We start from the raw sequence: 22,539 nt of genomic DNA, 5'->3' as shown, positions 1-22,539 counted from the left end.
ATGGATCCAGACTAAAAAACTAGTTCGAATTAGTGTTTTGCTAATTCGAACTAGCATGTCCACATTAAGTGGACCCTGAACAAGGCTTAAGGATGGCCGGAAGCAGTGCCGGCAGGGCATCAAAGCGTGGAGATGCTGTCTCAGGCTAGCCGAGGGCTGTGCATAAAGGGTCCCGACCCCCACCCCGGACAGACAGTTCTCAGGGGTGCCCCGCTTGCAAAGCAGTCCTGGCTTGGATTGCCCAGAGTACCCACACTGGGCACATCACAGCACTCGGCCATCAGACCGGCTGCACTTGCCGCAGGCTGCCATCTGGAGAGAGGGGCAATTGGGGGGCTGCAGGAGAGCTTCCACCCCCAGAAGCCCGCAGAGCCAGCCCAGTCCTCCCCATTGGGGGCGGATACCCCATTCCTCCCTCACCTCCTTCCACTTACCCTTCCCTAGCCCCTCTTTTTGATGTACAAAATAAAGGACAATTGTGTTCAAAAATGGAATCTGTCTTTATTGAACAAAACTGGGGGAGACTGGGAAAAGGAAGTGGGAGAGGGGAAGAGAGAGGCTGGGAGAGGGAAGGGCAACTAAAATGATCAGGGGTTGGGAACAGGTCCCATATGAAGAGAAGCTAAAGAGACTGGGACTTTTCAGCTTAGAAAAGAGGAGACGGAGGGGGGACAGGATAGAGGTCTCTAAAAGCAGGCTGCTCGTGGGTGGCCAGGCTGGCAGCTCTCCTGCCCTAGCCGGCCACTTTCCTGTGCCTAGTGTGGAGGTTGTGGACGAGGTCCACGATGTCCGCACTAGCCCAGGTGGGTGTCTGCCTCTTGCGGTCCCGGGCAAGCTCCCGGGAGCCGCCAGCCTGGTCCTGGGAAGAGGGGGAGGGCTGGGGGGCATCGGGTGGGTGGCTCGATCTGTGCCAGGTGCAGGGTCTGCTGGCTGGGTGCTGGCAGGCTTGCACCTGGCACGGGCACTGTAGCCAGCCCGTGGCCCTTTAAGGGGTCCGGGGCCGGGAGGGGGGGCAGACGAGTTTCCCTGGTGTTGGCCAGAGTGGCCACCAGGGAAACCTGGGGAGGGCTAGCCTCCCACTAGTTCGAATTAAGGGGCTACGCACCCATTAATTCGAACTAGCAAGTTCGAACTAGGCTCAATCCTCGTAAAATGAGGTTTTCCTAGTTCGAACTAAGCGCTCCGCTAGTTTGAATTAAATTCGAACTAGCGGAGCGCTAGTGTAGCGCCTATGAAAGTTAGTTCGAACTAACGAACGTTAGTTCGAACTAACTTTGTAGTGTAGACATACCCTAATAGAGAAAAGGCAGAACTGGTCAATGGAAAAACAATGATGTAGTCATATCATGATTATATTATTTTCATTCTCCTAGGACAGGGGTGGGGAATCTTTTTTGGGTTGGGGGTCGCTTCTCCACAGAAAAATCAGTCAGGGGCTGCACATAAAAAACAAACCTCAGTGACATGGCCCCTGACTGAGAAGGAGAAAGACACTCACCACATTCTCCTTACACAGCAGAGCTCAGGCTAGTACATTATATATGTTCTAGCACTACAGGGGGGTCTGGAATGCCAGTGTGGGCTCCCCAGTGCTGGAGGGAGAGCCCTGAGCCTCGGGGGCTGGATCCAGGTAAACTGGGGGCTGCATCTGATCCCTGGCCTTAGGTTCCTCATCCCTGCTCTCGGATCCCTGGAGAAAGTCAAACAGCAGCTATCAAATTTAGACTACATTTTAAATCAGCAGGTCCAGATAACTTCATCTAGGGTGTGGTCTACACTAGGAGTTCAGGTTGAATTTAGCTGCATTAGGTTGATTATCTATACAATAAGTCATGCCACCAAGCCCATTCTGTTGACTTTAAGGGTCACTGAAGTTGATTTTGCTACTGCTTTTCACAAGGAGTAATGCAAAATTCTGCCTTGCACGGTCAAATTCATGGTAGTATAGACCCAGCATTGAGAAAGTTGAGTTTCTTGGCCTCTGGGAAGCCTCCCACAGTGCCCTGCTCTGACCATTCTGGCCAGAACTTGTGCTTCTATTGTGCTCCAGGTGAACAGGAAAAGCTCCAGGAAAGTCTGAATTTCATTTCCAGTCTGGCCACCATTGTGAGCACACCTCAGAGCAGGAAGCACACGTGAGCAGCACTCGTGGCCATAACTTCCATGAGTTAAAGTTCCATGGATACCAGTTCCCAGGGGTATGAAAAAAGCACCAGCATGGAACATATAAATGATCTTGGACTTCATCAGGTATGGGGAGAGGAATCCATTCTCTCAGAGCTCTGAAACAGCAAAAGAAATGCCAATATTTATGCAAAGATACCAAAGTGCATGGTGAAGAAAGGATACTCCAGGAACACCCAGCAATGCTGTATTAAAATAAAGGCACTGAAGCAGTCCTATCACAAAACAAAAGAGGCAAATGAATGATCTGGTACATTACTGCAAACATGACGGTTCCACGACAATCTGCATTGGTGGGATCCAACCAGCTTCCTAAGCCAGACCATGGAATCCGCCCAAGACACTCAAAGCAGCAGCATGGAGGGCAGTGTGGTGGTGAAGGGGGAGGAGGAAAATGACCAGCCAGCAAGTGGCAAGAGCGAAGAACTTTTCATCACTTTGGAGATAATTCCCTTTTCCCAGGATATCTCACAGTTGGGTACTAATCCTGGGGAGGGGACTTTTGGTGAGTTCACAATATTTTTCTTGCTACATGCAGGTTAAGACTATTGGATGTCATGTATGGCGTACTCTGTGCTGACACAGCATGGCGGGCCTGGAACAGCTTGTTAACATGTCTGGAAATGGGGTGGGAATCCTCCCTGCATATCTCTATGAAGCTCTAAGATGGGAACTCTTTGATCCTTCACACAAGGCTTCTGAGGTGGCCGCTTTATTCCGTCCTCCACTGTTGGACACCTTCCCATGCCAAACAAGCAGTAAGTGGCCTGGTGTCATTGCAGCACAAAGCACTGCAGCATAAGGCCCAGTTTCTGGCCACATTTAGTCAGCATCAGCTCCCTTTCAATCTTTGTGATTCGGAGAAGACTGATATCTTGCATGGCAACCAGGATAAAGGAGGAGGGGAAGCTATTAGCTGCTCCCACTGCTGCTAGCATGGCTCAGCCTCTGGCACCTCCTCTCTCCCTTCTGCCCTCCCACCCACAGGCTTCTGTGGGATGAGAAAGTAGCACTCTCCAGGGAAGCGGGGTAGGGCAGACAAAGGAGGGAAGCCATGTGAGTCACCCTGTTTCCCCCTGCCACCCACAGGATCGTGTCCTGGCAAGTCCCTTACCATGCCTGTCTCCAAACTACCTGAGTCCAGATGTTTCCTTGAGAACTTTGTTGTGTATCCGCTATACAGTGGCTGCTTGTAAGCATAACTTTGGCTTTGCACAGAACATGCCTCCATTGTCTTTAGGGAGACCTTCACTGAATGTTAACACATTAGGTTTTAGGCTCCACAATTTATCTCCTGTAATATGCGCCCTTGTAAAGTTAATTTCAGAGCGAACACCAGGAAGCTTGCTGCATACTCCCCCAGCTCCAGCAGTTGTCCGGCTTGCACAAATTCACAAGCGAAAATGGACAAGGGAAGACACGTTTAAGGAAATGGGTTGGAGGAATGCATTCCTGAAGGAGATACAAATGGAGAGGCAGGATAGGATAGCAGAGCGGCAAGAAAAAGGAAAGCGTGCAGGCAACTGCAAGCGAACTAACAGGAGAATGTCTTTTTGTCCCTGATGGCTGGGATGGAGAGCCGGGTGGTGAGCCTGGAGAGGTACCCCCCTCCACCCCATGCAGAAAACTTTCTCTTCTCACTCAGTTCCATAGTCTCCACCTTCAGGGGCCCCAGGGAATGCAGAAGGGATGACTCAAAGGCAGCCTCATAGTCAACATCCAGGGCCTCAGGAGTCAGAAGGCTGTTTTTCTCCCGTTTCTGACCGCTCCTCCCCTTGGATCCCTCCATGGACTTTTCTGTCCAGGCTGTCTTCTGTAAAAACACACGATCTCTGAAAAAACAGTCTGTTTATTGCTTATATTGCAGAGGATGGGCTGGGGGATTACAGGCAAACACAGTGAATGCAGGGGCATCTCACAGAGCAACGTCCATGACTCTCAAAACTGGCCATTCATAAAACCTTCTTTCAAAGCCTCTCTGATTTGCATTGCCCCATTTGCACTTCTTATCTTGGTGTCTGACTGCTCAAAAACTCTGGGTAGGTGCTCTGTCTCAGCCCCTCCCACCCTGCCAGATAACGTTCCCCCTTGCTTTCACAAATATTATGGATCACACAGTAGGTTGCCATCACAAATGGAATGTTGCATTCGCTGAGGTCTAATCGAGTCAGTAGATTCCTAAACCTTCCTTGAAATGCTCAAAATCACACTCAACCACCACCGAATGTGAATGAACTTGCTCAGCTTGTACTTGAACTGCTCCTTACTGGGGTCCAGGTGGCCCATGTACAGGTTCATGGAGTAGGCTAGGTTGCCAAAGATCACTATTGGCATTTCTACCTCTCCGATTCTAATTTTCCAGCCTGTAAAAAAAAGTTCCAGCTTGCATCTTTTGGGAGAGCCAGGAGTTCCTAAAGATGTGCATGTCATGCATCTTTCCCAACCATCCCACGCTGATGTTGGTGAAATGGCCCTTGTGATCTCCCAGTGCCTGCAACATCAGCGAGAAGTACCCTTGTGGTTTATGTACTCCTTGGCAAGGTGGTCAGCCCAAAATGGGGATGTGCATTCCATCTATTGCCCCACTGCAATTAGGGAACCCCATCGCAGCAAAGCCCTCCTTTATGGTATCCATGTTTCCCAGAGTCAATACCCTCCACAGTAGAATGGTATTGATTGCTTTGGCTATTTGTATAACAACAGGCCCCAATGTAGATTTCCTCATTCCAAATTGATCCCCAACTGACCAGTAGCTGTCTTGCGTTGCAAGCTTTCACAGGGCAATTGCCATGCACTTCTCCATGTCAGAGCAGGTCTCATTTGGGTGTCCCTGTGCTTCAGGGTGGGGAAAAGCCATTTGCAAAGTTCCATGAAAGTGACCTTGTGCATTCAGAAGTTTTGCAGCCACTGCTGATCATCCTATACCTGAAGCACTATGCGGTCCCCCTCTCTGTGCTTGTTTCACACACCAAAACCAGAATTCCATTGTTTCCAGAGGATTGAATGCTGGCTGTTTCCAATTTGCTCAATGCTAGGGCTTGCCTGTACAGCGTGCCCGTGGTACCCAGAGATGGAGATTCTTCCTTGTCCTCTTCCTGGTGGAGTGACATACTTGTGCCCTTGAAACAGTGCACCATCAGACACATGAAACTTTGATGAACAACAAGATTCACTGGGGTGATGTTTATGGTTGCACTGCTATGGCATCTGCATGGGTAACTAGGGCCAAAAAAGGTGCAAAAAGATTGCAAGTGCATTATGGGATGTTGACAACATGAACCGAGAACCACCCGTTGCACGGTTTTGATCCCAGTGTACATAGGGAGCATAACCCAGAATGCAAAGTAGCATCACTCAAGTCAACAGCAGTCTCCCTAATGGAGACGCGCTACTTCAAACTATGTTGAATTCTTGTGCACAGTGCGGACATGGACCTTTGACTTACAAAATTGTGACACAATAAATGTGACCTTATCTCATAGTGTAGACATGGCCTAAGAAAAACAATAAGGATTCCTGTAGCACCCTAAAAACGAAACAGATTTATTTGGGTATAAGCTTCTGTTGGTCCCACAAAAGCTTATGCTCAAATACTTCTGTTAGGTGTCACAGGATTCCTCATTTTTTTTTGCTTATATCTAAGGGTGTGTCTAGACTACATGCCTCCTTCGACGGAGGCATGTAGATTAGCCAGATCGGAAGAGGGAAATGAAGCCGCGATTAAAATAATCGCGGCTTCATTTAAATTTAAATGGCTGCCCCGATCTGCCGATCAGCTGTTTGTCGGCAGATCGGGGGAGTCTGGACGCGATGCCCCGACAAAGAAGCCTTTCTTCATCGGCACAGGTAAACCTGGTTTCACGAGGCTTACCTGTGTCGATGAAGAAAGGCTTCTTTGTCGGGGCATCGCGTCCAGACTCCCCCGATCTGCCGACAAACAGCTGATCGGCAGATCGGGGCAGCCATTTAAATTTAAATGAAGCCGCGATTATTTTAATCGCGGCTTCATTTCCCTCTTCCGATCTGGCTAATCTACATGCCTCCGTCGAAGGAGGCATGTAGTCTAGACACACCCTAAGAGTTTAAAGATCTGGATGAGGAAATTGTTGGCTCATTAATGAGGATTTTTAATATTTTGAACACCAGGAAAGTTCCGGAAGACTGTTGTGCCAATATTTAAAATGGGTAAATGATAGTATTGTCAATCTGACATCAATCCCAGGCAATGAAATACCTGATGCAGGACTTGATTAATAATGAATGAAAGGAGAATAATATAATCAACGCAGATTAATATAAGCTGATATCTGTTTTTATGAGATTACAAGATAGGTTAATAAAGGTAAAAGTGTTTGATGTAATAGGCATTTGATTGGTACCCTACTACATTTTGATGAAAAAACCCTAGAAAGATACAAAATTAACATGTTACACATTAGATGGATTAAAAGCTGGCTAACAGATAGGACTCAAAATGTAATAGTAAATGGGGAATCATCATCATCAAACTGATGTGTTTCAAGTGTGGTTCTGCAGGGGTTGGTCCTTGCCCCAACACTTTACAACACTAGTATTAATGACTTGGAGGAAAACATAAGAACATCAGCGATAAAATTTGCAGATGACACAAAATTAGGGTAATGGTAGATACTCAAGAGAACAGGTCTCTGATACAGAGCAATCTGAATCTCTCAGTGTACTGGGTGTGTACAATGTACATTTAAAATGGCTAAATTTAAATGAATATTTTTAAGAGCAAAGAATGTAGGCCACATCTTGACAAACAGTGACTCTGAAAACTATTTGGGGGTTATGATGGCTGATCAGATGAACATGAGCTGCAAATGTGCTACTGTGGCCAAATGGGCTAATGAAAAACTTCTATGCATAAAGAGGGGAATTTTAAATAAGAGTAAAGATGTTATTTTGCCTTTGTATTTGAGATGGGTGTGACTGCTGCTGAAATACAGTGTCCTGTTCTGTTGCCCACAATTCAAGACTGATGTTGATAAACTGGAGAAAAACCCTCCAGAGAAGAGACATGAGAATTAGATTTGAAAACATGCTTTATATGGAGAAACTAAATATATTGAGCTCTTTGAGTCTAATAAAGAAACTGTGAAGGGGGGACTTGATCAGATACATATCTACACGGGAAACTAATATTTAACAAAGGGTTCTTCAATCTAGCAGAGAAAGGCATAACATGGTGTAATGGCTGTAAGACAAATTCAGACTGGAAATAAGGCGATATTTAAGAGTAATTAATCATTGGAACAACTTACCACCAGTTGTGGTAGATTAACCATCACTGACAATTTTTAAATCAAGGTTTTATGTTTTTCTAAAAGATCTTCTGGAGGAATTATTTTGGGAAAATTTTCTGGCCCATGATTTACAGGTCAGACTACATGATTAAGGTTCATCTTGCTCTGTGTTCAGCCCTGGCCTTGATCAGTAGGGAGTAAGGGACTGTGATGTGGTCAGTAAGAACCCCTGCCTAGTCCCCCACAGCAGCTCATGGAAGGCTTAGGGAAATCATCAGAGTGCTGCATGGTGAGGAACTGAGAATGGGGTCTGCCATTTGGAGCATTAGCAGGGATGTGTCAGTCCGTCGGTCCGTCCTGGTCGGGGAAGGGGAAGGAATACAGGGTGAAAGGGCCCAGCCCCAGTGTGGGAATTGGGAGAGATCAGATCCACAGCTTAAAGCATGAGCAGATGCTTTTGGGGCCGTCTATACATCCCCATAGCCAGACATGGCCCCCTCACACACCCGAGTCCTCCTGCCAGGGCATGAATCCCTCAACACTCCAATCCTTCTGCTGTCATAAACAACCCAGTCCCTCCACCTGCTAGGCCACTCACCCTGATCCCTTCTGCCACACAGAATCATAGAATACTAGAACTGGAAGGGACCTCAAGAGGTCAAAAAGGCCAGGGCCCCATCACACAACCCAATCTACCAACTGGGAAAACACTATTGTACTTTTGGTTTTCTTGTCTGACCTTGAGGGAGCCTTCTCTGATAAAAAGATTTTTTTCTGGAAGTTCCGGTGTGACCTCTGCTCTACTGTCTGGTCTTGATGCACTGCCTTTGAGACATGAGAGGGGAAGAATAAGTATGTCACATAATAAAACAAAATAAATATAAATAAAACAAAAAAGTCTGGCTCAGTACAAAGGCCAGGATGGATTCTCCTTTTAAAATCCTTGTTTCTTTGGCCAGAAGATCAGAAGGACAGATATTCTGGTGTTTCACTGTTATTATTTAATTGTATTACAATTCAATGGCAAAAACCTTACACCAATGGAGAATTAAGGTTGTTTATTGGTATGTTGTTCTATTGCAGAATGCTGAGTTGAGTAAAACTCAAACTTTTGAGGACTGGGAATCAGTTTTCTGGATTAAAAATGGATTAAAATGGAAAAATGGAAAAAATTGATTGAAAAGGAAAAATACCAACTTTTTATTTTCTTAGGAGATGCAGCATTTTTGCTAGTGGAGGCATTAGGTATATCCTCAGAAGCTAATTTAAGGGCCTCTTGTTCCTTAGCAATTTTTTCTTCCTGATACTTGACTTCTTCCTTTGTCACCCAGTCTTCAATTGAATTGGCTACCAGTTCCAGATAGTTCCTGAAAAGAACCACATTCCTTCTATTAACCGTGAAAATACTGTGTTAATTAATATGATAACATAAAATAATCACTTTTTCATTTTGCCTTTTACTACAGAGCTGGGGTCGGCAATGTACAGCACACATGCCATCAGTGGCACGCAAGCTGATCTTGAGTGGCATGTGGCCTGGCCAGTGGGGCTGAACCTTCCCCTCCAGCCACCCTCATCCCAGCACATGCTGGCAATCCAGCATCGTGCCCCCCTGCAAGATTGGAGCCCTTGCTGGCTTCTGGGGGTGGGGGAAGGGGAGCCTTGAAGCTCCACACTGCATCTGGTTTACAGAGAAGCGTGCGTGAATGGCTGCTTCCGTCCCCACAGGAAAAGCCAGAGTGGAGCCCAGGGCAGGAGGCCAAGAAGGGCACATGGTGGAGAGACCCCCCCCCCCCAGGAGAGTGGCAGGGTCTAGGGCAGGAGCGTTAAATCTTGGCACGCCACTTCAGAAAGGTTTCTGACCCCTGCTATAGAGAGTCTTGGTTTTCTAGTTGCTATCTGAACACTTTATCATAATTTTTAGGAGTTGGGTAGCATTTACCAGGGTTATTTTTCTGTATGGGAATATTTTTTAAATCTTTGCCTTACTAAACTTCGCTCACTACATTTTGGCTGTGTCTACACTGCACCCCTTTTCCGGAAAAGGAATGCAGATTAGACACATCGGAATAGTAAAATCTGCGGGGGATATTTAAATACTTTCAAGTAGGAATAAAAGATCCTCCGGAAAAGGGCTTATTTTCCGGAGAATCACGTCTAGATTGGCGCTTTTCTCCGGCTTATCCCCAAGCCGGAAATAAGCGACAGCCATGTTAATGCAAATACCGCGGGGGGATATTTAAATCCCCCGCGGATTTTGCTATTCCAAAGTGTCTAATCTGCATCCCTTTTCCGGAAAAGGGGTGCAGTGTAGACACAGCCCCAATGTTTAACATTTTAGCTCTCTTTCTGCAAAAACATCATCTACCAAAAAAAGTCCAGCTAGCTACAAATCACCATCATTCATTCAACTTTAACAAGGGTCAGTAAGAAGAGTCAGAAATCTGATGGTTTATAATTCCATTGACTTCACTAGAGTTACTTTTGATTTATACTGATTGGCCTTAGCATTTAATTATATCCACGTTAGAACTCTCTGTATCTGCAGCACCAAAGAGCAGATTTGTCTCAACTAATCTTGAAGCCAAATCAGGAAAACAGAGGGAGAACCAGGTGAACATCTCCAGTGACCTGTTGTGATGTGTGCCCCCAAATCAATCAGTCATTCACATATGTGGACAAGTGAAGGCCTTGTCTCTGCAGGTGAACTATTACCACTGAGAGTCATTTAGTAATCAGGATGCTTGCTTATGTCAATTCATGCAGCTCACAGGAAATATCTGTTTCATGGTCATGGTCAATGGCCTTCAGGACCAATTCCAAAATCCTCACATGCATTCTCCACATTCAGTCACCACATTTCAGAAGTGCTTTTCCATTGCCAGGCTTTCCGTGCCCATTTGAAGCTAACAACCGAAAAAAATATATTACCTGAATCCAACATCAGTGTGAAGTGCAATATCCCAGGATTCCTTGCACTGACGATGTTTGTTCATTGGATTATGAAGAACTATAAGCAGAGAGTTATCTTGGGTATGGTAATAGGAATCAATACACCTGTACTGTTGGGTTGCATTGTGTAAAACCTGAAAATGAAAAGCAATTAATACTTAAGACACATCCTCCATACAGTCAAATGGCAAGCCCAACTGCTACAAGAGGATTTTATTGTGCACCACTGACAGTGTGTCCATAACGCAAAGGAAGGCTTTGCCTTTCCACACAGGTGCTACAGAAGTGCTGCCAAAAATGATGCTAAGGTATGGCAGAGAGTATACTGCTGTCCCTATAGAAAATGAAATGATATGTACCAATTTTAATGAAGCAATTTAATTACTACACTGGATCAGAAAAAGGAAGTTTTTACAAGATTTCATTTTCATTTTGTGTTGGAATTTTGTTTTCATGGACATTTTATAACCAGTTCTGTCAATTACTATCTGTGTTACAGATGTTAAGGTCCACTATGTTAACAGGAATTTCCCATATACTGTAATATAGGACCAGATTGTACCTCTCTTTTACATGTGCGGAGAGTGTGGTGGGAAGAATGCAAAGAGCTAAGCAGAATTTCAGCTTCTGCTACACAAGAGATCACAGGGGGGCTGCGCCATCTCTACTTCCCTTGTGGTTCATGTCAGAATGCCTCCTGTTACCATCTGGGGTAATAGAACTCTGGGATATTCCTAATCCCAGTGTAAAGTAAGGAAAGAACAGATCACAATACATTTGTAGTAGTGCACTCTGATTCATCTTTGAAATGAATGGAGATACCTATCTCCTAGAACTGGAAGAGACCTTGAAAGGTCATTGAGTCCAGTCCCCTGCCTTCACAGCAGGACCAAGGACCATCCTGGACAGATTTCACCCCAGATCCCTAAATGGCCTCCTCAAGGAATGAACTCACAACCCTGGCTTTAGCAGGCCAATGCTCAAACCACTGAGCTATCCCTTTCCCTGAAAGACAGGGCTTGGATAATCCTGGGGAAGGCACTTCAGGTGAATTCCATCACTTTTCCTATATAACATGTGGGAGCAAGCAGTGGGCTGCGAGGGGCTGCGTGCTCCTCACTTGGCTTTCTCAGCCTGGGGGTCACCCAACAGCCTGTGCACGGGGTGGGTGCAAATGGAGCGCCAGTCCAGAGCACTCAGCCCCATGATGCTCTCACAGAGGAACACCTTACTCCTTCTCACAAGGTTCCTGGAGAGGCCTGCCTTACTCTGGCCTCCGTGGTGGGACACCTTCCCATGACAAGCCTGCACTCGGGCAGCATCCTCTCCTGGTCAAATGCAGTAGTGCAGAGGAGACTGATCCCCTGCACAGGAACCTGCCAGGGTGAGGAAGAGAAGGGGACCCTAGTAGCACACTCTCTGACAAGTGGCCTCTGCCGCTCACACACACCATCTCCAACCTTCCCACTCTAGCGGCCAGAGAGATAAGTTCTCTTTCTGCAGGACGCTGCCAGTGCCAGACCCAGTGTGTGCGGGACACAAAGAAGCCAAGCCACACCATCCCCCACTCCCGCCCACAGGCTCCTGGCCTGGATGGAACCTTCCAAATCCTGAGGATAAGGAGGCAGTGGGGGTAGTGAGTCTATCCTGGGACGTCTGTGCCCCTGCAAGAAAGTGGCTGCAGACAAGGCAACTGAGGCCCTTGTTTGAAGCACATGGCCATTGTTTGAACCAAGACCTTTGGTGTTGGCTCAGAGATATGGGCTAGGCTTCATGCACAGTATCTCCTGGGATGACTGCCTTTGTAACTTTTCTTCACAGTTGGGCCAGCTGCGAGCATGGTGTGTTGACCACCTCCAATGTCATCTTCCTGACTCCATGGGATCTGCAGCAGAAAGCACACCAGGGAAGACCTGCTGTGGGACCAGATGGCTTGCCTCCAGTCCATCTGGGGATTTGATGAGGAGTTCCAGAAGTGCTCCACTGACTGCCAGGAGTGCTGGGCAGACTGGGAGCAGTGGAAGGTCATGTGGGAGCAGCTATCATGCCAGCACGAGGCCATGTGCTCCTCCATAACATGACTGCATGTATGGAGTGGGCCTCCAGCAACACTCCCACTCCCTCAACTCTCTGCCCAATTTCCCACCCAACTCCCTGCTCCCCCTCAATTTCCTGGACCAGCCCCCTGGCTTTGTCTCCTAGCCTCCCAGGGGCTGCCAGGGTCCCCCAAACACATGGCAGTGGGACCGCCTGAGCAGTTGAAGCCTCTTGAGGTAACAGAGGCAGGTACCAGTCCCAGCCCCATCCCTGAGCCCCTTTGCCCCCTTCATCATCCTCCTTCCCCCTCCCCCATTCCAGGTTCTTTCCCCAGTCCCTCCCTGTTTTATATCCCCCAAATAAAAAATCAGAGTTGTTTGTTCAAACAAAAAGGCTTCTTTATTTGGTCTGCAGGGGAGGAGGGAAGGTGGGGAGGGAGGGATGGGCAAGGAAAGGCAGAGAGGGGCAATGAAGGGATCCCTTGTGGAGAGGCCAGGGGGAGAGTCTCACAACTCTTTCTTAAGGCCTCCTGAAACTCTTTCTCAAGGCCTCCTGGATGAGCACTGCCTCCTGATGTGCTCTGGTGATAGCACTGGTGTCTGGCTGCTCATAAGCCCTGGCCAGCTGCTCAGCTCTGCTCCCCACCCCAGTGGAAAAGTCTCCCCCTTGCTCTCACATGTGTTGTGGGGCACACAGCATGCTGCCAGGACCTTTGGGATACTGCAGTTGCTGAGGTCCAGGTGGGTGAGGAGACTTCTGAACGTCCCCTTTAGGAGGCTGAAGGCACACTCCACCACCATGCAGCACCTGCTGAGCCTGGTGTTGAAGTTCTCCTTGGTGTGGTCCAGGCTGCCTATGTAGGGCTTCATCAGCCAGGGTAGAAAGGGGTAGGCTGCATCACTGAGGATGCATATAGGCATATCTACATCCCCAACCCTGATACTGTGGTTGAGGAAAAAAGTGCCGGCGTCCATTCTCTGGAACAGGCTTGAGTTCCAGAATATGTGCGTGCTGTGTGCCTTCCCTGACCAGCCAATGTAAATGTCCATGAACCGGCCTTTGTGGTCCACCAGGGCCTGCAGCACCATTGAGAAGTACCCCCTGCAGTTTATACAGTCTGAAGCATGAGGTCGGGGGTGAAGATGGGGATGTGGGTGCCATCTATGGCCCCTCCCCTGCGGTCGGGAAAGCCATCAATGGCATTCCCCAGAGAGATGACCCACTGCAGCAAAATGGTGTTGATAGCCTTGACTATCTGCACGATCATGGCTTCAACCGTGGATTTCTCCATGCCAAACTGGTTCCCATGGAGCGGTAGCTGTCCAGTGTGGAGAGCTTCCATGGGGTGATGACAACAAGCTTCTGCAGGGGGATGGAGGGTCTCATGCGGGTGTCCCATGACCAGAGGGCAGTGGCGAGCCATTTGCAGAGCTCGAGGAAAGTGGCCTTCTGCATGTGGAAGTTCTGGAGCCACTGCTGGTCATCCCATCCCTGCAGGACGATGCCGTCCCTGTGACGGATTTTTGCGGGTGCGAGCTCCTCGCTCTCTCCCCCTTCAGCTCCCGAGCAAGTCTGGGGAGGGGGCGGGGCCCTGCGAACCCACCGTCTGTGCTTGTCTCTCTGACCCCTACCCGGATCCTAGGGTTAACATCCGGGTGAGGGGGCGATCACCCCTCTGCCCCTAATGGCTGAGGGGGTTCGGCAGCCCCTTCATCGGGCCCCCCCTCCTCGGATTTGAGGGGAGGGGGAGTCGCAGTGTCGGCGCGGGGCCTGACCTTGGACCAATGTCCTCCTGCGGTCTTGGCCCCGCGGGTTTAAGGATTCAGGGGAATTGCTTGTAGGTAGTGATGATGAGGGGAAAGGGGAGTGGGGGACCCGGCCCTCCCTCTCCTCCGGGTCCCAGCCCGAGGCCCTAAGTGGCGGTTGGCGACCAGCTGTCGCCCTCCATGGCGGACGGGGCTGCTGCCCTCAACTCGCCCGCCCATGGGCGCCAAAAGGGCCCTGCCTCGGGCTCCTTCCACTCCCCGCTGACTTGCCTCAGTAGTGGAGCAAGGCTGGGGTCACTCACCATGCCGAAGTCGCCGGGCGCGTCCCAAGGCGAGCCGCCAACTGCCGAGCCCGTCTTTCCTTGTCGCCCGGAGGGTTGGGGGTTTGGTGCTCTTGGACGCCAGGGCGTCTGCCACTGCACTTCCCCCCCTCCTGCCGGGTCGTCCCCGGCCTTTGTGGTCGCTGGGGGATGACGTCTGGGCGGTGAGCCCTGCCCCCGAGGCGGCCCTACCCCCGCGGCGGCCCCGACGTGCTCCCGTGCCCTGCGTTGGAGCATCAGCCGGGGCGGCAGAGCCGGCCGCTTCCCCGCCACCCGCGTTCTGCCCCACCTCCCGCTCCCGGCCGGGCGTCCGAACCCCGGTGCCGCCGCGCCGGTGTGCTCGCCTGCCGCGGCGGCCACTTTTCCGGCCGGGGGGGGGGGGCTCTCCCCCGGCCGTCAGTGCGGACCCCGCCGGGTCCGTCACAGTCCCACCAATCGGAACTAGTTTTCCTCTGCGAGAAGTGGTGTGCAGGGGATTGAGGATCATTTACTGCATCAGGAGTACCAGGGCTTGGGTGAAGAAGTCCCTTAGGGAAAAAGTTCTGAGGGCCTTAAATGTGATGCAAGCTCCAATCAGTGGGCACACTATTTCAAAATAATTCTGTGTTATTTTGATGCTGCCTTGTAGTGTGGATGTGCTATTTCAAAATAGTTATTTCAGGAGTTATTATTTTGAAATAAGTTATTTCAAAATAATTTTCTAGACATGACTTCACTTATGTCTGTGGTAGTATTGCAAGTGGAGAACTTGAAGGATTGGACCCTTTGGTCTAGCTGACAGTCATGAAGACTTAAGTCTTTCATTTATGCATAAAATTGACACAGAGAAGCTTTCCCAAACCTTTCAACCAACGTACTGCACAGAAAAACCAATCCTAGGGATAAGAAGAAAAATCAGCTGAAGAATAATGAGTATTAACAGCATTTATCAGGAACAAATCTGAATCAGTAAAATACTCTGTATCCATTTATTAGTACTCTATGCACTAGCCTCCAGAACTATTGTACCTATGCATATCAGAGTTCATAAATACCTGAAGAAGAAGACGTGGCTCATAATGTTCAGCAAAAGTCCAGTCTGTCAAATGTCGCTGCTGAGTCTTTTGTATTTCCTCTAAATCTGTCTGTGTGCCACACCTTTGTGGTTTAACCTCAAAGTATATAAAAAAATCCCCCCCCCCCAAAAAAAATGTTAGTATTCAGTTGTTTTAAACTGAATTAAATCTTGTTAATTGAATGAGAAGCATGAGGGAGAACAGAATACAGAAGAGATAGTGTCAAGTGGAGGAACATAGTTAACTGCATAAAGCTGCACATGTGTAAATCTACATGACAATATTTTAATAAGAATAAACACTGACAAAAAGGTTTTGGCTTTGACTTCTTTAAGGTCAACATAATCAAAATATTTCTATTGTTAGGTTATATGCTTCTGTGTGCTGTAAGCAATTACAGACTTACAGTCAGGGCTTGTGAAGTCACTTTAATATGATTTTACATATCTACAGCTATACAGCAGACAGATGTTTGTGAAGATGCCAAACAACAAAATCTGTTAGTGAGTCTACAATATGGCAGTCTCTCAACCTCTTATGCTAAAATTAATCTCTTGCACTCAATAAGTAGCACAGCATTGCCATGGGAAGGCTCCCTCCATCCTCCTTTTCGTATAGTGCAGAATTTCAAGAGTCTGATTTTACAATACCTTAAAGCTATTCAAATGTATCATATTATCCCAAGACATAATACAATTAACACACACATGGAGATTCACCAAGGAATCCCCGGCAAAAGGAATTCACTTAATGTTCCTTCATTTGTGACAACAGAACATAGTTTATTCCATTCACTATATTAATCACTAAGGCTACAATTATGTCACAAGAGATCACAGCCAGCCCCTTCCCCCCACAGCCCTAGCCCTCATGTGGGAACCCCTCACAGCTGCTTAGACATTGTTCCTTGTGGGTCAAGGAGACTCCACAGTATCTCCACCCACACAGGTGATACATGTGGCAGGGAATGCCCCTTCCCCAGAGCTCACTGCTGTCATTGTACCTCCCCTGAGCTGCCCAGTCACTGCGCAGGGGACCCCAGGCTCCCACCCACTGCTGTGGCAGGGAAACCCCAGAGTCCCTGCAGTAGTGAGTGCTGAACTTACCTCCCTACCCAGTTTGTTAGGGATATTTTCAGCAGAAGTCAGGGACAAATCATGGGCTTCCATTAATTTTTGTTTACTGGCCATGACCTGTCCATGACTTACTAAAATCATACATGACAAAATCTTAGCCATACTAGTTTCTACATTTCAGAAGTGATTAATTTCTTACTTTGTTTATAAGGGGATCATCCAGACTGTCTCCTCCACCTTTGTCATTATTTTCTATATGAACTGGAAATTGAACACAGAAGAAACATGCTAGAGTTTCAGATATTTTCAGAATTTGTTATTCGGCTTATTCATCTTTGTTAGTCCTATGTAGTGGGCAAACTGTATCTCACCCATCAGAAAGATACATGGATCCCTTCAAGCTTTGCCTTTATCACTATGGAAAGGCCCCTGCTTTGATGATGATAAAGCACCCAATCACATGCTTGACCATAGAGTTGATCATAAGAAAACAGGGCTTTCCATTGTTTCATCAAGTCCAGAATTCCACCACCACAAGAGACTACTACCCGATTCTTTAGAGAAAGGAGGAACACACATATACTGTATTTTATCAATTGCATAATGCTGTACAGAGGGAGAGAAGAGTTAATGTTTTCCCAACCCTATAGTAGCTAGTTTCCATCCACAACCGTAAGGTTTGATTAGCCTTATTTCAGCAAATACACTGTAAGCAAAATTATTATTCTGTTATGGGGATAAAATGTTATTGAAAAATTAATGCCGATACCCGATTGGCAACTCTGTAGATATGACATCGTCTGTTTGTACTCACAATAGGCAGGGCACAGGTAGAAGTGGACGTTTCTCCACCCTGCTTTCCCAGTGTATTCAATTAGAAGCAGGAAGCCTGCTAAAAAACCACTGGGTCCCCTAGACAATCGAGATACAAAAGGAGCAATCAAGGATGATAAAGCCATTGCAGAGAAGCGAAATGATTTCTTTGCATCAGTATTCACGGCTGAGGATGTTGGGGAGATTCCCAAACCTGCACTGTCCTTTGTGGGAGATGAATCTGAGGAACTGTCCTGGATTGAAGTGTCATTAGAGGAGGTTTTGGAACAAACAGAAAAACTTAACGTGAACAAATCACCGGGACCAGATGGCATTCACCCAAGGGTTCTAAAAGAACTCAAATGGGAATTGCAGAACTGTTAACTGTGGTTTGTAATCTATCCCTTAAATCGGCTTCCGTACCTACTGACTGGAAGATAGCTAACATGACACCAATATTTAAAAAGGGCTCTAGAGGTGATCCTGGCAATTACAGACCGGTAAGTCTAACGTCGGTACTGGGCAAATTAGTTGAAACAATAGTTAAGAATAAAATTGTTAGGCATGTAGAAGAACATGTAGAAGAATACGTGCGCACCGCGTGCACCACATCTTCCAAAGCGTTTTCCCTAGCGGTACCCGTAGTGCCAGCAGGGCGTCCCCTAGAGTGGCGCCGCCATGGCGGGGCATAAGTACCCCTGCCAGCGCTGCCCCATCTCAGTTCCTTCTTGCCGGACACTCCGACAAAGGGGAGGTAGGGTGGGAGTCGAATGGACATGAGGCCTTAGGATCACACTGTCTTTGAAAAAATTGTATATACAGAGGTGTTGCCATTAAGGACTTCGGGTCGTCTAGACTATGGCACTATTTTGGGATACTGGAGGTGAAGGAATTCTGTTCTTGATGCAAAGCTGCCAAGATTTTATTGCCTCCTGATAAAGCTATTTGGAGCAAAGGTGTTGTTGGTGAGTATATGCAATGCTATATCCTTGATCAGCATGCAAAAAGCTTGCACACGTTGTAAATGGCTCAAAGTGCCAGGACATTGATATGAAGGGAAGCTTCTTGTTCTCACAAACCTTGAGCTTTCAATGTCCTCAGACGTGCTCCTCAATCTATTGCATCAGTAACTATGGTTCTGATCAGTGGAGGAAGGGCAAAAAGAGCCCCTTCACAAACACAGGTCTGATTTATCCACCACTCCAGGGATTCTAGAATGGGTGGAGGCCTAGGCACTAGGCTATCTAATAACTGACAGTTTGCGGGTATGCAAACTTCAACCAGGCCTGAAAAGGATGAAGGTGCAATCTCACATATTGGACTACATAAGTGCACGTGGCCTTATGACCTAGTAACTTCAGGCATATATGGTAGTAGCTAAAGAGTGAGAGTGAGGGACAGACACAGGTAACAAACTGCCTGAAATCATTCATTCAGCAGAAATGCTCTCAAACTTGTACCAAGGAGCTCGATTTACTGTGTTTGTACTAAAGTGGACTTCCCTTTGTTTAAAATCATACCCAAACTATGGAAGAGAACTGGAAATGACAAAAGACTTGGTCTCTGGACTTGCCCCTCAGTAATTAGTTGACCAGGAAAGGAAAGACATATTCATCTCTGCCTGAGATATGTTACTATTACAGTTATGCAGTTGGTAAAAATATATGGAGCTGAGATGAGGCCAAAGGTGAGCACTTTGTATTGGTAAATTTTAACCTGTGATTTCAAATCTCAGATAATTTTCTCAAGCCACAGGAAGTGTCACAAAGCAGTACATTTCCTCAAGACTCTTGGCAGAAAATCTGTAGTTATGATTCAAAAAAATGAGAATATTATACATAGATAGATGTCCTTGTGCAGTAGGATAGAAATTCAGTGTATTTATTATGTATCTGAAGATAAAATCCACAGAGGAGCTTGCTTGACTTTATATTTGTGCACAAAAGAGTGATAGTTCTCAATGCAGATTGGTAAATTCTTCATCTGTGGGATCTAGGCATTGCAAATCAATCTGTACCATGATTCCAGATAGTCATGCACTAGCCATTGATATCTAGTGCATGCGAAGCGGACAGGGGGCTGCAGACAGGGGAGTTTAAGAGGGAGAGCAAGAGATCCTGCCGCTGAACAGGCTACCAGGTGAGAGTGAGAGTGCTAGCTTTTGGTGTGAGTGAGTTTGCTCGATTGTTTGAATTTTGATTCTGATTTCAGGTGACTTCAGTTTCAGTTGCTGTGGCTGTTAGGTCTGAGTGCCTGACTTTTGTTCCCTTGATTGCCTTTGATCAGCCTTCTCCTGTGTGACTCACAAGCCTACTCACTTAGGTCAGGCCTGAGGCAGAGCGACCTGGGGGCTGCAGACAGGGGAGTTTAAGAGGGAGTTTGACAGATGGAGGCCTATGATAGTCAGGAAGACCCGCAACACCTGTGCCAGCACTGCTTCTGTCTCCTCCACCTGTGCCTGTAGCCAGACAGAGCACCTGACCATGGATGCCTCCACTCAGATCCTGGTGTGGTTTTGCAGGGACTGTGGCTTGCAATTCCCACTTACTGATATCCAGGCTGGGGGAACCATCCAATGTGAAAGGTGCCTGCTGGTGAAATCTCTCAGGAGGAGGTGGCCAGGTTGAGAAGCATCCGAATCCATGAGCAATTCCTGGACTGAGTTCATGAGGAGACAGCTGAGGTAGCTGTCCCAGTACACAGAACTGCTGACACATCACTGGTGGAGGAGGAGATGGATCAGGGTGGACACTGGCAGCTGGTTACTTCTGGCAGCAGGCAGTGCTCCACCCCTGTGCTCCAAACCCTTCCACCGTGGTACTAGGAAACCGTTATGCTCTTCTTGATACAGGGGATAAGGAATCACCCCCTACAATAGAGGAGGAAAAGCCTTGTACCCCCAAGGCTGGGAGGTCTGGTGCCATCACTGCGAATAGGAAACGTAGGGTAGTGGTGGTCAGAGACTCTCTTCTGAGGGGGACGGAGACGCCCATCTGTTGTCCTGACATGTCATCTTGGGAGGTATGCTGCCTGCCAGGGGCCGGTATCCAAGATGTTACGGAGGCACTGTCGAGGATTATCTCGCCCTCTGACTACTATCCCATGCTACTCCTCCATGTGGGCACTAATGATACTGCGAAGTGTGACACTGAGTGGATCAAGAGTGACTACAGGGCCCTGGGATTACAGGTGAGGGAGTTTGGAGCACAGGTGGTATTTTCTTTGATCCTTCCTGTCAAAGGTAGGGGTCCAGGCAGAGACAAGTGCATTCTGGAGATGAATGCCTGGCTGTGAAGATGGAGACCTGGGAGATCAGAAATGGGAGGGAATGAGGGCTATAATAGCAGAGAGAAAGGAGGGACAAGACAGAACTGGGAGGTAAGATCAAATCAGTATTCTAGATGCCTATATACAAATGCAAGAAGTATGGGTAATAAGCAGGAAGAACTTGAAGTGCTAATAAATAAATACAACTATGACATTGTTGGCATCACAGAGACTTGGGGGGATAATACACATGATTGGTATAGAAGGGTACAGCTTACTCAGGAAGAATAGGTGGGGAAAAAAGGGAGGAGGTGTTGCCTTATATATTAAAAATGTACACACTTGGACTGAGGTGGAGATGGATGTAGGAGACGGATGTGTTGAGAGTCTCTGGGTTAGGCTAAAAGGGGTAAAAAAACAAGGGTGATGTCATGCTAGGAGTCTACTACAGGCCACATACCCAGGTGGAAGAGGTGGATGAGGCTTTTTTTAAATAGCTAAGAAAATTGTCCAAAGTATAGGATTTGGTGGTGATGGGGGACTTCAACTATGCAGATATATGTTGGAAAACTAACATAGTGGGGCACTTTCTATCCAATAAGTTCTTGGACTGCACTGAAGACAACTTTATATATCAGAAGATTGAAATATAAATATATTAGAATCAAGAGGAAGACCAAGGACAGGGTAGGCCCACTGCTCAGTGAGGAGGGAGAAACAGTAACAAGAAACTTGGAAATGGCAGAGATGCTTAATGACTTCTTTGTTTCGGTCTTCACTGAGAAGTCTGAAGAAGGAATGCTTAACACAAGTGAATGCTAGTGGGAAGGGGGTTGGTTTAAAAGATAAAATAAAATAAAAAAAAAGTTAAAAATCACTTAGAAAAGTTAGATGCCTGCAAGTCACCAGGGCCTGATGAAATGCATCCTAGAAGACTCAAGGAGCTGACAGAGGAGGTATCTGAGCCATTAACTATCATCTTTGGAAAATCATGGAAGACAGGAGAGATTCCAGAAGACTGGAAAAGGGCAAATATAGTGCTCATCTATAAAAAGGGAAATAAAAACAACCCAGGAAACTACAGACCAGTCAGTTTAACTTCTGTGCCAGGAAAGATAATGGAGCAAGTAATTAAGGAATTCATCTGCAAACACTTGGAAGATAAGAAGGTGATAGGTAACAGCCAGCATGGATTTGTAAAGAATAAATCATGTCAAACCAATCTGATAGCTTTCTTTGATAGGATAATGAGTCTTATGGATAAGGGCGAAGCAGTGGATGTGGTATACCTAGACTTTAGTAAGGCATTTGATACAGTCTCGCATGATATTCTTATCAATAAACTAGGCAAATTAATTTAGATGGGGCTACTATAAGATGAGTGCATAACTGGCTGCATAACCGTTCCCAGAGAGTAGTTATTAACGGTTCACAATCCTGCTGGAAAGATATAACAAGTGGGGTTCCGCAGGGGTCAGTTTTGGGACCTGTTCAATATCTTCATCAATGATTTAGATATCGGCATAGAGACTATGCTTATTAAGTTTCTAGATGATATCAAGCTAGGAGGGGTTACAACTGCTTTGGAGGATAGGGTCATAATTCAGAATGATCTGGATAAATTGGAGAAATGGTATGAGTTAAACAGGATGAAGTTAAGGACAAATGCAAAGTGCTCCACTTAGGAAGGAACATTCAGTTTCACACATACAAAATGGGAAGCGACTGTCTAGGAAGGAGTACGGCAGAAAGGAATATAGAGGTTATAGTGGACCACAAGCTAAATATGAGTCAACAGTGTG

At 47.0% G+C, this 22,539-nt stretch overlaps 1 protein-coding gene across 8 annotated transcripts in view; it reads right to left on the bottom strand.

Annotated features, from left to right (window-relative positions):
- Nucleotides 1-22,539, bottom strand: part of SPAG17 (sperm associated antigen 17) — a 202,896-nt gene that overhangs the window by 83,041 nt on the left and 97,316 nt on the right. For all 8 annotated transcript variants that reach the window (XM_075904849.1, XM_075904827.1, XM_075904833.1 and 5 more), the window contains 5 exons: nt 16,857-16,918; nt 15,561-15,677; nt 10,383-10,537; nt 8,649-8,818; nt 8,191-8,276 (listed from right to left, as the gene is read on the bottom strand). In XM_075904849.1, coding sequence (XP_075760964.1) covers nt 8,191-8,276; nt 8,649-8,818; nt 10,383-10,537; nt 15,561-15,677; nt 16,857-16,918 — 590 coding nt within the window. The remainder of the gene's footprint in view (nt 1-8,190; nt 8,277-8,648; nt 8,819-10,382; nt 10,538-15,560; nt 15,678-16,856; nt 16,919-22,539) is intronic.

The sequence above is a fragment of the Pelodiscus sinensis genome, chromosome 1, assembly GCF_049634645.1.
Source record: "Pelodiscus sinensis isolate JC-2024 chromosome 1, ASM4963464v1, whole genome shotgun sequence".
Lineage (NCBI taxonomy): Eukaryota > Metazoa > Chordata > Testudines > Trionychidae > Pelodiscus > Pelodiscus sinensis.
Note: the sequence above shows the minus strand (reverse complement) of the source record. Positions and strands in the feature narration are given on the sequence as shown.